The 16,765-nt window shown below is 42.0% G+C and overlaps 1 protein-coding gene across 1 annotated transcript in view; it reads right to left on the reverse strand.

Annotated features, from left to right (window-relative positions):
• Positions 1–4,791, reverse strand: part of PRKX (protein kinase cAMP-dependent X-linked catalytic subunit) — a 75,604-nt gene extending 70,813 nt beyond the window's left edge. The window contains exon 1 of the mRNA XM_020786982.3: positions 4,457–4,791. Within this exon, the coding sequence (XP_020642641.1) occupies positions 4,457–4,643 (187 nt within the window). The 5' untranslated portion in view covers positions 4,644–4,791. The remainder of the gene's footprint in view (positions 1–4,456) is intronic.
• Between the last annotated feature and the right edge of the window lie 11,974 nt (positions 4,792–16,765).

Genomic DNA, 16,765 nt, shown 5'->3' on the forward strand with positions numbered 1-16,765 from the left:
GACAGAAATAAAAAAATGAAGTCTACCATTTAAACTCAGAATTCGCCAGCTGAAATGTGCAATTAAACAAATACTGAAACAGTTGTTCAAGATATTAATTCAAGACAACATACTATTAGCATAATTCAACTAATATTTTTAAAGAAAACTTCAGATTTTTAAACTATCTGCACCATAGGTGCAGATAACGAGGGTCCGGCCTCCTGGGACCAGACCAATCACTCACCATTCTGTTGCTGCTGCGGGCTCCGCGCTCCCTTCCTATCACTCCAGAGCTCGCCGTGGATTAGCCACTCCTGGCAGAATGACGAGCCTCTCTGCCAGGCTGAAGAGTGGCTAATCCATCACAAGCTCTGGATACAAGAAAAATCCAGATGTATGACATACTTTAGTTACCATGTTCAAGCGGAAGCAAAACTATGTTGAAAAGTAATGAGAAAAACTACTTTTGAGAAAAACAGCCCAGCAGATGATGAATAATCCTGGGTTTGGCTGAAAATGCCCCTTTAATCCCAGTAAATGCGTATGTCATTCTTTTCCATTTCTTTGCATTCATTCTAAAACCCATAGAATGCTCTTGTTTCTTCCTAGGTAAAGGTTCCCCTTGACAATTTGTCCAGTCATGCCCGACTCTAGGGGGCAGTTTTCATCCCCAAGCTATAGAGCTAGCATTTGTCCGCAGACAATCCTCCATGGTCACGTGGCCAGCGTGACTAGACATGGAACGCCGTTTACCTTCTTAATGCCTAATAAATGAGCATGAAATGGGGTAGCTAGAGAAGTCTAAAGTAATCTAAAGTAATCTAAAGGGCTATCCTGGAAAAAACTAGGTTAGTGAGTGTAAAAAAGGTGCATACCATGATTTTTAACAAGGGCAAATCCCAGAGCAGAGTCCAATTCATGTGTAATCCAAATGAAGTGGTTCTAAATCCTGAAAGGGGCAGCAGGTCCAACACTCCTAATAATGCAAATTCCTTGACCTAACTCCATGGTATTTGCACATTAAAGATGTAGAGATCTACTCCTAATAAGCAGTAATCAAGAGAGGGCTTCAGGTCTCTTTTGACACATTGCCCTCTTCATGCATATAGTTATCTACCACTTACAAAATGCCAATACTGTTATTAGCATGTCTGAACATTTTGCAATATTCAAGATTACCTGAATATCAATCACAAGTCCAATAAAGCTTGTAAAATAAGAAACAGTTTTCAAATTCTTATTTCCTTGAGCTTCATGGGAGTTGAAAGAAGAAAAGAACAATCTAAACTTCCCCACAATTAACAGGAAAAAACAGACAGTTCTACCACAATTGCTCATTCTCACTTCCTCCTTTGACATACAATTTTTTTAAAAAAAATAGATTAGAAGGATGTGAATCTGTAGCACTGTACATGGAAGAAGTATGTGTAGTTCAAGAATAACTGGTGACAGGAGAGTCATTTGCTCTGTCATAACCATATTGCTTTTGCTTCCTAGCCTATTCAACAATATACATGAAAACAGAAGTACTGTACAAAAGATAAAAGCTTGAGGAGCTTACAACGCTGTATCCACTGCTTATGATTGCCTTGCACTCTGAGGATCCCACCATCAGGAAAAGCAAGTTACTGTATACATTACACATAACAGGCCAACAGGTCAGACAATCAACAGGAATACATAATACTCAGAAAAATACATATGGATAAAACTGAAATAACTTCTCCAAAAGTTGTTATTCATAGCAGCATGTTAGTTCACATTGAGACTGTCTGTTCTGGCATATTGTTATGGTATATAGTTCCCTGAGAGCATTGTCTGGCATGGGGGGGGGGGGGAAGACCTCATCTGCCAGTGTTTCTACTTAAAAGGACCCATCCTTCCCCTTTAAGAGCTGGCCTGTATCTTTCTGGCACAGGGCTAGGGCGTGCAATTTTTGGGGACCTTTCATTGAGGTGGAAAATCGTTCTATGTTCTGTCTTCCCAGACAGGTACCAAGAGTTAAAATAGATTGCAGAAGAAGACTGCACTTCTAAGCACAGGCCAGATCACAGTAAGGACAGGCCCACTGTCTTACTAATCCTTCTATCCATGGTTTGCTTAGTGTGATGTCCCAACAAGGCACTCTGGCTAATTTCTCCTCCTGCAATGTACAGAGATACATATGGAAAAAACTATGGATTATTTCCCTGGTTTATTGGGGGAGATCTGAGAACCATGATCAACAAACCATGGATGGACAGTCTGTGATTTGTTTTACCACTCCTACTTGCATGCAAATATGTGGCAGCATGATGCCATAAATGATAGGCCAGAACCCTGGCTAGCTGTGTCATGCAAAGCAGGTGTGTGCTTACATATTGCTGATGGAGAAATGGTCCCTCTTCTGAAGCCAGCATGGAAATAGATTTTACTAGCCACCTCAATATTAAATAAAAAGAAGAAAATCCTGTTATGGAATGGACTATCAACAAAAGGATATTCTCTCCAACCTTTTCCTGAAAGTCTTCTCATCAGTCTAGATGGAATACACTGTCACTACTGGTAAGGACTGGAGATGGGGCAGGGTTTCATCCCTCCCCCCACATTTAGAACATATGCATAAACATACATTGAACTGAAAAAGACCAATGATTGAATATTTGCAAAACTGACAGAGACAAGAAACAGACTAACTTCTACATAGGACTACCAGGCAAGCAGTTAAATCTGTGTCTCCTGTAGCGTTTTTCAGACTTCCTTTTATATAAAAACTGAGGTATATAGCTGAAGTGAAAGGCATCATCAAGAGGTGAGAGTCTGTCCCATTTCTACACCCTTCCATTTCTCTGTCTGAAGTGACACCTATGATTATTATGATGCTCCAGGTATTATTCTTCCAACCCTCCTATAATTATTCCATTCTTTTAGAATAATGCATGAAATTGTGTCTACCTATTATATATCCTCCCTCACAAACTAATTCCTATCTGATTTTTCCATGTGCCATATGGCACTGTCATCATACCTTCTGTTTCTCAGTGTCCCTGCCCCATCCTTTTGCGCTGTAGCCAAGATCTGCTAACCCAATCACTCATGCAGTCAGAACCAAACACTCTTCAAACAGGAGAAACCTAGGCATGAAATCCATGTTTAAATGGAAAGCTCCCAGTTACTGATCCTATTGAAAATTCCATAAATTGCTTGAATTTTCAAAGGAACACAGAGACACATTCCTGTTCATCATGTGACTAGTGATAAAGTGCATAAGATGCAATGAAACATGAGTAGGTAAACAAGAGAATAAATCGACAGGTGCAAACTATGCTTAATATTAACAAGAGTCAGGATGTAAGTTTGTAAGGAAACTATAGAAAGAACATATACATACATTTAACAAAAACTCCAATTAACGTGAAGAGAGAGAATACATGATGCATAATTTAACACACAAGGGCACTTCACACCAAGCTCCTGTCAAAGTAAGTTGTCAACATTCTTAGCAACCTGACACAGTGGTTCACCTGCTACTTAAACAGGATCTTTACTGGACAGGCTTAATGCTTACTGTTGTAGCCTGGACTCAAAACAATTTGTTTATTTATTTATTTATTATTAGATTTTTATCCCGCCCTTCTAGACAGGAATCTACTCGGGGCAACACAATTATTTTCATTCAAAAGGTTTGGGCTGTGAACTGGAGCAATTTTTAGTAGTCCAGGTTACCCAAGCCTGCACATTGTTTACAAAACTGGTTAGCTTTATATCAATAAGGAGCAATGAGAAGAAAATCCACATCAGTTGCATATACAAAGAAAGAGACAGATTATCAGGCTTTTTTCACATCATGTTTGGTGGTTTTCAAGCCACAGCAGGCACCTGCCAGCTTTTCAACAGACCTTTGTCAAAGCTAGTTCTGGTCTGTCTAACAAAGTATAGAGGGCTCTTTCCTAACCAGAAAACAGGAAGGCATCGACCGACACAGCTAAGAACAGAGAAAGAAAGCGAGAAAGACTTAAACTAACGCCAGTAAGCAAACGTCCCGGTGCATAAGGAGGGTAACACTTGTGTGTGAAGATGGCAAAGCCACGGTGCGTTCACAGGGGCTGTTTCAAGGTTAGCAGCTGGCAACATCCCCTTAGGGGGCTGCGCCCAGGGGAAAGGAGGCGGTCGCCAGAGCTCCCCCCCCCCCCGTTGCCTGGGCAAACCGATCATCCTTTCCAAAAGAAAGGAACTCCGCACCACCTGGTCTACGAAGTATAGCAGCGCTATGGCATCGTGGACTAAGAAACGTCAACCACTGCTGCTACTAAGAGGAGGGAATCGGGGAGGGGTGGTCCCTTTGGAATAAAAGACGTCGTTCCCCCCCCCCCGAGCCCAGTGGGTGGTCATGGGGCGGCGCGCGGGAGAAGGGGAGGGGGGGTAGGGAGAGACCGAGCACGTCCGGCTCCCGCTTCCTTTGTTTTCCATTGGCTGGACCCCCAGTCTCACTCACCCACAGTGGCCAAGGTCTCCAGATCCTCGAGTCTATAAACGGTGGAATCCGGCGCCGACGGGGCAGGAGAGTCTCGGCCGGCAGGGCTGGAAGAGGGGACGGGTTGCGACTCGCCCGTTCCTACCGCCTCACAGCCTCCGGGGCTTCGGCTGCCGACTTTCGCCCTGACGGCGCTCAGCGTCTCCATGGGGAGAAGAAAAGGAGAGGGAGGCTTCTCCCTGACAGGCCAAAGGGCAAAGTTTGGTGCCGCCAGAGTCGGGCCGGCCGCTTTCCTTCTTCCCGCTTCAGTCGCTGTAGCTGCCCCGAGCCCGGCCCGGTTCGTGGCTCAGCTTCTTAGCAGCTGCAAAGCGGTGGCCGGCGCCCTGCATTGCGCCCGGGCGCAGCTTCCTCGTCCGGCTGTGCTGCTTCGCTTCCGCGCCGAATTCTGAAGACAGAATAGGATGGCTCGCTTCCCGCCGGCGCCTCGGTGCAGACAATGGGCTTGCCGGGAGAGCGCCGACGCTCTCACTCACTCCCTCGCTCGCTAGCCCGCCTGCCCGCCCGCCAGCCGGTCGCACGCGGGGCGGAGAGGGCGGGCCTTGGCTCCCTGCAGCTGCGGCAGAGCTGGGGAGAGGGCGGGGAAGGAGGGAGCCCGGAAAGAGGGAGGAGCGGCAGCCTACCGGTTGGGTGGCACCGTGTATTGTGTGTGTGTGTCTCTCTCTGCTTCGGGCGGGGGAATGCCCTTTTAAAATTAAAATACTCTAGAAATAAAGCAAAAGGGCTCCTAGTTGCAAAAAAGGGAACGCGGGTGCCATGGAAGTTACGGTTGGCGTCGCCTCAGGGAAGCCTGGAGGATGCGGGTCGCCCTGGCTGGGTCTCTCAAACCGGTCCTGGCGAGGCTTCGGGTGACTTCAGGCGCCGAGGCGACGTAGCCCTTGCTTGCACTGCGAAGCCCCTTCCCTCAACGCCGGGGGTTTACTCCGGGACCTCCCCGCTCCCCGCTTAGGGCTCTCATGTCTGTGCTGGCTTTGTTCCGCCCAGCGCTCACCCGCACGGCGCCCGCTCCCCATCCCCGTGCGGCGAAAGTCAGCCGAGCCCGATGGCCGCAACCGTCTCTGAAGAGGCGGGAAGGCCATCGTGAAGGGAAGATGGGCTGACTCGGGAGAAGGGGGCACAACGAAGGGGAGCCTGGAGGTCCCTGGGGCTCACAACGATAAGAGGTCTAGGTTGGAGGACGCCAACCTAGGATGGGATGAAAAGAGGAGCACATAGAAGAGTTTGGGGACAAAAGGTTGTAGTCTGGAAAGAGCCAAGGAACAAGGAGAAGAAGGCCGATGAAAGTTGGCGGGACTAACTTCCAGATACTGCAGCTCTGAACATCCCATGTTGGCGCCCTGGCAAATAGGTTTCACCCAGAACCACTATCCCTGGGTTTTCTTTAGAGGCCACATCCTTTCCTTAACTAGAATCTTTCTGATGTAAGAAATGCTGTGGCAATGCAAGAATAGGCGATAGTTTTATAGGCCACTAATTTATTTTTTTCATAGAGGCCTATAAAGGTATTGCCTGTTTTTGGATTTGTGTTTTGTAATGGCCACACGGCTCTCCCCTTTTATTTTACGGTGACAATGAAATCTGGGTGTGGGCTTCCATGTATGCGCTTGTGCAGCGCATAGATAATTTTGTCAGTATGTCTTGCATAGGTGGCTTGTGACTGAGAAGGGGATGCTCTCTTTGGGGAGGGGAGGCTTCCTGTCCCACAGGCCTATCGAAAAATAATGTACTATTTCCTATTCATTCATTCAGTTTCTGTACTGCCCATCTCGCCAATTGTCACTCTGGGTGGTTCACAACCATGGTAATAAAATTATATTACATTTGGCAGTGCTTCATAAAAAGTTTTCATTAAGTGACTGGGAAAGTGTTCTTAATTCAGATGCGAATAACGAACCAGGATGAAAATCTTTGTTATTCTGTAATTTTTCCCTTGATAAAGCTCCACCTAGGAATGGAAGATGAAAAACCTCCAAAGTCCGTTGATTAGCTATCAGTGAGGAGCGAGAGAGATAACATTTAGAGCAAAGTGCCCCTGAACTCTTTTCCTTAGATTTACGGAACAATAGTAAGTGGTATGTGTCTTTTAGATAGCAACCAGGGCAAAATGTGTATGTGCGGTTTTCTACTTTCCCTTTTCACATTTTTTCTTATTTCCAGCCTCCATTGACTTCAGTGAGTGAAAAAATATACCAACTCCAGAACTAGTATAGTTCCCACACACGCTTATGAAGCGAGTTTCATATGAACTGGAATTTTTGCCCTTGGTTTATATCAGAAGCTTCATTGTGCAATTTTCTTCATGGATGTAAGAGCTAAAAAGGGTTAAGTCTAAAAACTGTGCACAAGCTTGATGAAGCAAATTTCTAAATCTAACCGGAAGCAGTGATCAAGATTCTACTGGGATTTTACTCTGGCACAAGTGGTAGTAACTTGCAGCTAATGAACAAAGTGCCAGTTCAATCAATCAATCAATTTTTATTGAATAGGCACAGACCCAACAACAAAGTGCCAGTTGTGTGCCAGTCATACAGCCAGGGACATGACCAATGCCTTGTTAATTAACTGCAATATTTGGCTGCAATTTATGTAACTTCACTTGTTCTGAAATTACAGTATGATTCTGGCCACTCTGTCTAAGCATGCCTAACTTAGTGGAAGCCTGTATTCAAGAAGATAGAAAGCCCAGATTGTGATAAAACTAGTATGCTAGAGAAAAGGAGAGATCTTTAGATTTGGTTCACTCTACAGTGTGCTTCTTTAAAAAAGCAATTAAATAGATCATACATATATGGAATTTTCATTCTTTTCTTTCTTTATTCATATCAGAGCATTGCACAATATAAAATGCTGGATGTATGTGATGTATAGGAAAAAATTAAAAACAAATTAAAATGTTAAGATAATTAGACTAATTTTGACCAGAGGCAAGATACTTCAATAGTGTTCTCTCAGACATTTGCTAAAATCTTTCATACACATGGTGGGGCATAAATTGCATGCACATAAGCGCTCCATCAATTGAAATTCTCCACAATCACAGAAATTGTGTCCTTTGTCCAAGTAGCCCCACTTTACTTGCTTATTCTTTGATCTTCCTACTTCACATTGAAGTCTATTACCGGTAAGTGACGTCCAGATAGTCCAGCTAGAGTCATGCCCTGGTGGCAAATCTCTTCAGTGTTTATCCATTGACTGGATGTGTTATGTTTTTTTCTCCAAAGATTTTGTCTAGCCTCGTCTGGTTTAATATTTAGTGCTTGAGATGTGTGCAAAAAATAAATTAGCTGTCATCTGTGGGGATGATGTCCATGAAGTGGATGGGTTTGTTGCTGTATTACCTTGTTGCATCTACTAATGGAAGTTTTATGAAGAGCAGCAATCTTGATCATGCAAATATCCATAAATATTTGAAGGTGGAGCTCACTCTACCAATTGATTGAGAAACCTCATGAGCAAAGGCTGCTAGTCCTGTAGTGAAAATAATAAGATGACCCATGATGTCGGCAAAGGTGTTATCAGGAAACAGTGTCTGAATCACTGCACACAAGAGGTCTGTCACATTTCATTCTTCAGAGAGGTTTTATTCAAGCCACAGTATTTTTATTTGTTTCATTTAAACAGTACCACGTTTTCTCTAGTTTTTGAAACTGAAAATAGAAAGCACACACACCCTGTCCCAAACTGAGTAAAACTAGATGTCTTTATTTTGGCTGACTTGTGCTCCATGCTTTCTGATGCAGAGATCCCTGGGGATTGTATAAAACCTCCAACGTACTTTTTTTTAATCAGCCTGACATTTGGTTTTTATGTTGAATATTTCTAAAATTTTTATACGTAATGGCTTTCCGGCATGACTCATGTTTTGACATGTCTTCTCATATGACACAGGCATTTGCACTCTCCTGAGCTGCTCACAGAAGCTGAAGCACTTGTGATGAATCAGCAGAAGAACCTTCAGTCACTACGGAGTGCTTCAGCAGCATCCTGTGACAACCTCATTTTTCATCAGGCAAATGCAAACTAATAATTTGCCTCTCCCCAAACAGCTTGTCTTGTGCTCTTATGTGACACAGCCCATGGAAGCTTGGGCAGCAAGTATGGCAAGCTAGATGCCTAGAAGGAGCTGTTAATTTAACTCTAATTAACTATGAAACTAGGGCTGCCCTCCTTACAGGCTTGGGAATTTGTTCCACTGAATGAAGTAGGATTGATGTTCACATAAACATGTAGAACTGGGGTGTTGGTCTGTGATTCCATACATATTTCCTTATTAATAAGACCACCCAAGCTTGGTGATATTTACTTAATAAATAAATGTGCTTATGATCAAACTGTTTGATAAAATGCAACATAATCTGCAAACAGTGAAACCTCATCCCCATTGCCGCCACGTTTGATCTGATGCAAGTTCACCTGTGAGACAACAGTTTGGCTCCTTACTAGTAAGGCTACTGAAGAAGTCAAAAGGTTGTACCTAAAGTGGGTTTACATATCAATATTAAGAATACCTTTTAGCTACCACTGGGTGTGGCTGGTGTCAAGAACAAAAAGAACATATTGTAAAGTGCAGAATACTACAGACGCTTTCAGGTCTACTTCACATATTTTGTAACAATAAATCCAGGTTTTCTATAGGAACTGTATTTGACTTACCAATATGACAATCTTTTCTGGCTGATTAAATGCCCAGACTTCTTGTTCACATTTCACATTTTTAGGTGTAGACTTGTTGTTACAATCCACTGTTCAACACCAAGTGTGCACACTTTCTCCGAGTGACATTAGAGATGACATTTTTGTGTTAACATGAATGGGAATAAATATGACAGACACTATACTTTCATTTTTGTGTTCTTTTGTTGATTTCCAAAAGAAGACATCTTAAATACAAGTGCATTGTGTTGAAAGAGAGAGAGAGAAGGAAGTCAAAGTATGTCGAACTCTACCATTTTGCTCAATTTTACAACATTGGTTTGTCTCTCAGATAATTCTCAAGCTGAACTTGGCCCCTTCTTCTGATCCTTTCCCCTACCCTCCCATCCACTTCCACCTCATATGCATACCATGAAACTCAGCTAAGTTTGTCACAGAATTTTGATTCCTTCCACTTTTAGTATGTAGAATGCTCAGTACTGTCTTGTTTGCTTTATTTCTGACATGTCTTGAGAGGTTTAGTAGTTGTACAACTGAGTTTTGGACACTAGCAAAGAGGTCATAAAACCAACTTTTCCATGTTGTAAAACTGAGTTTGGGGTGCTAGTTGGAGGCCATTAGTTAACATTGCGATGGTCGTTAAAGCCAGCGAGGGTTCTATTGGGTTTTTCTGTCAAAATAAAAGCAGCATTGTTAAGCATCCTTTTTTCCTAATTCATCTTTAATGTCATACTTACATATTTTGGTCTGGCAAGTATCTCAGCTAGAGGAAAATGCACCCATGAATGTACCCTCAGTGTTCTGAGGTGCTCCAGTCAGTTAAAATGGGATGGAATGATCTCCAATAATGCACCTACAGCCACCTCTTAATTATTGCCTTCATCTCACCAGTGGCTCATGGTCTGAGCAGAAGGAATGCCTCATCCCATCATTTTTGGGTCAGGCACTGTGGTGCTAGCAGCCTCTTTGTGGCTGCTCATGCTGTGGCTGTAGTGTTACCAACCTCTATGGTCCTCCCACTGCTGATGACTAGCACTTGCGCCCCTGGCCCCACACTAGAGTCAAGTCCAAAAGCAGTTCCACGCTCTCCCAGGAAATTGTCTACTGCCACAAGGGCCTTCACTACAAACAACTTTTTCCCCCATTCACATATAAGGGTTTTACCTTGGCTTTTAGATGTCAACTTAATTATGCCCTCCTGGTATTACTGACCATACAATAAGCATGATAGGCACTGAAACAAATATACATTTATTTGACACAATTATGGATGAACAAAGTGCCTTACTTATGGTGGGTGCTGGCAGCTGAGTCAACAGGAGTGGAGAAAGAAAGGCTTTTTCACCTTTCTACCTTCCTACAGACCTTACTGCTCACCTACTGAATTGGGATCCTGCTGACTGCTATTGAAACATCCAGATTGAGCATCTGATCAGGACCAGCTGTTCCTCCCAACCAAGGACCTTCACTTTCCAGGGAAGCTGAGGATAAAGTGGCTTCTGCTGTTTGAATCACCCATTTGGGGAGACACAGGGGCAGGGGTGTTGCCTTTTCCATTTGTGAGGAAGTGAATAGGAGCACAGACATATGCTAATGACATTCAACTCTACTTCTTATCACAGCTGAGGCTATGCAGGTGCTGGACCAATGTCTGGAGAATGTAATGAGCTGGATGAGGGCCAATAAGCTGAAGACCAGTTTGGACAAGACAGAGGGACTCAGGGCCAGGAATTGTGCAAGAGAGCGGTTCTGGATGGAATCACACTTCCTCTGAAGGAACAAGTATTTAGTTTTGGGTTATGCCTAGATTCATCTTTGCCATGTGAGCATAGTGGCTTGGAGTGCCAGCTTTAACTCAAGTACTAGCTGTTATCATTTCCTGAACAGGGATAACCCACCTAGACTACTCCTTGCCCTTATAACGTCCTGGCTAGACTATTGCAATGCACTGTACTTAGTATGTAGGAACTAACCTTGAACATGGATACTATAGAAAGACCAGTATGCAGCAGCTAGACTGCTAACAGGAACATCCTTCAGAACCCACATTACATCAGTTCTGAAGGATTTGTACTGGCTGCCAATACACTTCATAACTGAGCTTCTCATATCACAATGTGTTGTCAGATCAACTTTAACGTATGGTGATCTTTTCCAGGGTTTTCTAGGTATAAAGTAAATGCAGTTTACTAGTCCCTTCTCTTGGGGTGTGCTCTGAAACCGTGCAGCTTGCCCAAGATACAACAGAGTTTCTAGCTATTCTCATAGATGTTCCAACTGTCTTGTCCTGAGCAGCCTTCCTGGATGAAACTCCACTCATAACAGCCCTATTCAGTTTCTTCCACGTGCTTAAAGGGGATATCGAGCCCCATCCTCTCTGTTGTCCCTGTCTTAATCAAATGACAGAGATGTTTGAAGAGGACCAGTTCCTACTTGTATGTCGGTACTACACATGAACAGGAAGCTAAATTTTGCAGCTTCTTACTCTCACATAGAACTTACTTACAAGCAAGACTGTTTCTTTATTCCTCAGTCAAGAAAGTGACAGTAGAGAGGTGGACTTGGTGCTTCTTTCTAAACCAACTGAATAGCATTCACATCTCTGTCAATATCCTCTCACTCACATCATCCCACACCAACTCTTCCCAACTCTATTCTCCTAGTCAGTCACCATCCATACCCAGCATTTTACACCTGTCAATCATTATTCACACAATTGCCCTAGATATGCTTATCATTATACACCATAATACGGGGATAAACATGTTTTACAGATTAAATTATAAACACAGACGATCCCTGCTACTCTATTGCGCCCACAGTGATTTCTTACTTTCTCCACCCTTTAGCTAAATAGGGCTCAGGAAGCTGGAAAGGAAGAAAAGATTAGAATGGGAAATCTTGTCAGCCTTCCCAGTTGCTTGATTCTCACCTGTCATCTCCTTGACTGTTTACAGTAGTAATCACAATATTGTTGATCAGATTTTGCTGCTGGATCTGGCCTGCATGCTCATAAAACATTTTAAAAGAAAGAGATAATACCAAAGATATTTCTTTGTGGTTATCTGTGCCAACTCTTTTATTGGTGCCCAGTAAATACAGTACTGTGAGTGGTTTATTACTGAGAACAAGAAAAGGGAGTATAAGGAAGAAGACTAGTCCCATTTATTAACTATTTTAATGAAGGTGTTTTCCAGGAGTCACTGAATTGTCCTCTTCAGACCTAACTCAGTATTACAAAACAAAGACTAATGAGCCTCGTCATGACATTCCAGTTCTTTGATGAACAGGCTGTTATTTGTTTAGAAACCAACAAAGCTCATGTGATTATAAAATGCAAGGACCTTGGTGAAGTTTCTTCTCACATGCAATGAAGGAGGATAGGGTGTGGGGTGTGGAGTGTTTCTATTTTTGACACTGTGTAGTTTAACTTCTGTGATTCATGAGTTATTTCAAGTTACTATCCAATGTATCATATAAATACAGCCACTAGACTCTGGACCTTGTTCAAATGTACACATTGCATTAATGACTCAGAATTTCTTTTGCAGATAGCAATTATGCTAGTCTAGAAATTGCATGTGGTTTCTATTAATCTTGCTTTTTAAAAATGTCCATTTTACTGACCTAATATTGCAAAAAGATAGAGATAAATGTTATAACATTGCTTGTACACAGGTCTGCATTTGTATTATATTTTAAAGCATACATTTTCCTAGCATCAAGAAATAAGGAAAAGTACTCATGTAACACTATAGTGCCTGTAATATATTTGTTTGGACTTAGGTAACTTGGTCTCAGAATTCATGGACTGGATTTGTTCAGAATTAGTTTTAGCAGAGCAAATATATTTTAATTACTTTGCGGATTGACCTGGAAACATATTCCTGTGTAATGTTCCAATTACATTAATGTTATATATAATGCCACCCTGTACAGCTTCCTTCTGATGAATCATTTTGCAAGTAAGAGCGGTGTACATTTATGTATCTGATAAATTTTTGTTATCATTGTTAGTCCTGAAAGCATATTAAAGCAAATACAGTACAATGCAGGTATCAACAGTAAGCAAGTAAAACAGGCTAAACAGAGATGGTGCATTTTTTTAAAAATGGCTTGAACTTTGACTCCCAGAAACATCAGCAAGCGTGCCCAATTGTCAGGAATTATGAAAGCTGAAGTCCAAAATATCCCAAGAGCCAAAGGCTGAGAATGCATTGGTTTAAGGGAATAAGGAAATAAATGTTTTAAAGACCTGAGATTTCGTTTAAGGGTTTGTTTTGGAACTGAAGACTGGGCTCTAGAGATGGGGCACCATAACCAAAAGATAGTATTGACAGAAACAAAGGGAGGAAGAAATTAATATTCTGTGGTTTACTTCTCAAATTCTGTTTAGTAAACACTAAAGCTGATAGAGCAGAGAAATCCATGGATGGCAAAATGGTTCTGCCACCTTGGGTATGAAATGAAGTGTGTTCCCCCTAACGAGTGAAGACACCCTTCCTCCAGCTGGAGAAGGAGAAGGACCTGGTAATGGTCATGTCACTGCCCAGCTGCAAAGGGGGAGAATACTGTGATCATGGAAGTGGTGATGACAACAACAGGTGCTGAGAATAAAGATGAGGAGGCAGCTACAACAGCAGCTCCCCCATCATTTTCAGAGGCCTGCTCTATTGTATAAAGCTATTTCTTTCCACATTCAGTTTAATGGTTGGCTTTGAAGGATCCTTGAGTGAGGCATTCTAAGGCACACCCACCCACTGTCTGGCCTGAGGACTCTCACAGCTCAGCATTCAACCAAATGTTGAAAGAGGCATATCTGGCCTTTGAAGACTCTCTTTCTCTCTCTCTCTCTCTGTAGTAGTAGTAGTAGTAGTAGTAGTATCAGGAGGAGGAGGAGGAGGTTTTCTCACTTTCACATCATTCTTTTTTGGTGGAAGAATGTGTCTCTTTCAACTGAAGTTAAAGTATGGCTCTGCAAAGCATCATATGTGCCACCTAAATGCACTGCCACCTGAGGCAATCACCTCAGTCAGGATTTTGGTATGCCCAAACATTTGAGTGCTATTGTACCAGCAGCCAATATGTATATACCCATATTGCGCCAACACTTGCTAGCCTGAAAACACTTTGAGCATCAACATCTTTTCTGCTTAAAGGAATATATTTGCAAAGGCACAATATCTTCAATGATAATGGGCAAAGAAGACTGAGGAGGAAAAGAGCCCCACTCTCTTCTATCACTACTTTTGCTGCCTGCATGGAAGGGCGAGGACCTCCCATAACTATGGAGGCTCCATGAAAGTCAGCATTGACAGAAAATCAACGTAGAAGTCAGCACTAGAAAGTCAGGTGTGTGGAGAGGCTCCATAGATACTGAAAGCTCTTCCATTGAGAAAGTCACCTTCTACATTAGGGAACGATAGAAGTAGCAATAAAGAAAGCATGGCTAGAGTGCATTATCTTCCCTCTTTTAGTTCATTTTAGAACATCTGAACAAAGTTATAGAGAAAGCAGAAGGCCTGGGGACCAAGGTATACAGGAGGCAGAAGGCCAAGAGGGAAGAAAGTAAGCAGGAAGTGTCGAAGACCAATGGGAATTAAAAAAGGAAGGAGGAGGCAGCAAAGACTTATGGCAGCAGTTTTCACACTTTGGCCCTCCAGGTGGTTTCAACTTTGACTCCCAGAAACATCAGCCAGTGTGGCCAATTGTCAGGAATTATGAAAGTTGAAGTCCAAAATATCGCAAGAGCCAAAGGTTGAGAATGCATTGGTTTAAAGAAATAAAGAAAATTTGGTGGAAAATAGGAAAGAGCAAATGTGAGAAGAAATGGAGAAGGTCTGAAAGGTTTTAAGAATGCAGGAACCAACAAAAGGAGGGAGGGAATAATGCTGGTTAAGAAAATAAAAGTTGACTGGAACTGACCTGCCCATTCAAATATAGCCTTTCCATTGCTTGGTGGATGCATATGCATATGGTTCATGGAGGAAGTCCTCATGATGTAAATTGCATACTAATGATACAGCCAGTCTTTTTTGTGTTTCATGAAGGACAGTTTCCTTCAATCATGTTGACAATTCATAATTTTTTCAGCATTTGCAAAACATTTTTTTAAAGATCCAAGATTAAATATGTTCTGGCTTACAATTAATTTTTCCACCACAATCTCTTAGAACAGAAACATGCTACCCAGCAAAATAAATTAAATTCTGGTTCAGTTGGCTGATACTAATAGAATTAAATTTGAATATCTTAAGATGGAAACTGTCATTTGTACTGGTATGAAATTTTAAAGCCCAACCCTTTGAATGTTATTGTTCTGGCAAGTGTAAATTGTTTCAATAACTGTTCAATCAAAGGGGCATTATCACAAAAGCTTACAAAGCATACTCAGTAAATCAGACTATTAATGTAGACAGCTCCAGCAACATGTAAACAGAACAGAAGTTAATTGCCCTTGCAGATTTAGTAATGTACTTGGCTCTTAACATCTATGCACTCCTTTTTGCTTTCTACATTAAATATTTACTTTTGTATCAATGTCATTTCTTTAGACAGCTGAAGCAGATTGCCTTCCTAGTTCTGAGGAAGTACAAATGCATATTAAAGCACTCACTCCTGCTACTTAGGTTCAGCTTAGACATTGCTTGCCTTGAATGAAAACATGGTGCTATGTATATGCAGCAGTGCATAGTTTTATCCAATAAAAGGCACCTACTTCAGAGCTGATGAGCTTGATAGCATTTCACTCTGGCAGTCTGCTAATGCTCAGTTATACCCAGACTAAGTAAATTGGCACCTTAGAAAAATGTCTAAAATGCAATCTGAGCCTGTTACACTACAGAGCAGAGTAGCCAGATTGTGGGCCATCACATGATGATAGACTGCCATTCTGATCAGTCCTAATTTGCATTGCCAGTGGGAGGAGTGATGGGAGTTGTAGTCCAATAAAAGCTTGAAAGGCCATAAAATCCCTTCTCTGCAGTGACCAAGAAACATGACCCAGGATAGGGCAAGACAGAAAAAAAATCCTTAATTTTTATTTATGACTAGAGTAGTTAATGACAGAAAGAAGGTCTAGAACACACCAACACAGTAGTCAAGTACATCCTCTTAGTTTCATGTAGGCAAATGGCTGCTGTTTTTCACAGAGATGTGAGGTTTAAAAAAGCAAGTGCTAACATTTTATTTTGTTTTATGTTGAGCGGCAAGTACTTTCAATTGGCATGAGGTAAAATGAGATACATTTATTTATTATTGTGGTCATTCATTTTGGCCAATTTTGTTCTTTTGAAAGTACTCAAATGTAAAACAGATGTGAGGTTTTTATAATCATTTGTCTTGATGGGAATTTGCAAAGGGAATGTGTTATGCCTGTTCGGTGCCGCAAAGAATAATTTGAATATATTGCAGAAAGTGTACAGCCTGGGTCTCATGACCAAAGGAAAATAAGGTAATAGTTTCCACACATGATAATGCAAAATGTTAGCTGACAAGATGAATTTATGTTCCTTTAGGAGGTTACAAGAGGAGAAATGTGGAATGATATTAAAAATTTAGAATGTTTTCATTCCAGTTGAAAGCATTCTTCCTGCCTTCAGTTACAAAACTGAAGTTTGA

The sequence above is a fragment of the Pogona vitticeps genome, chromosome 3, assembly GCF_051106095.1.
Source record: "Pogona vitticeps strain Pit_001003342236 chromosome 3, PviZW2.1, whole genome shotgun sequence".
Lineage (NCBI taxonomy): Eukaryota > Metazoa > Chordata > Lepidosauria > Squamata > Agamidae > Pogona > Pogona vitticeps.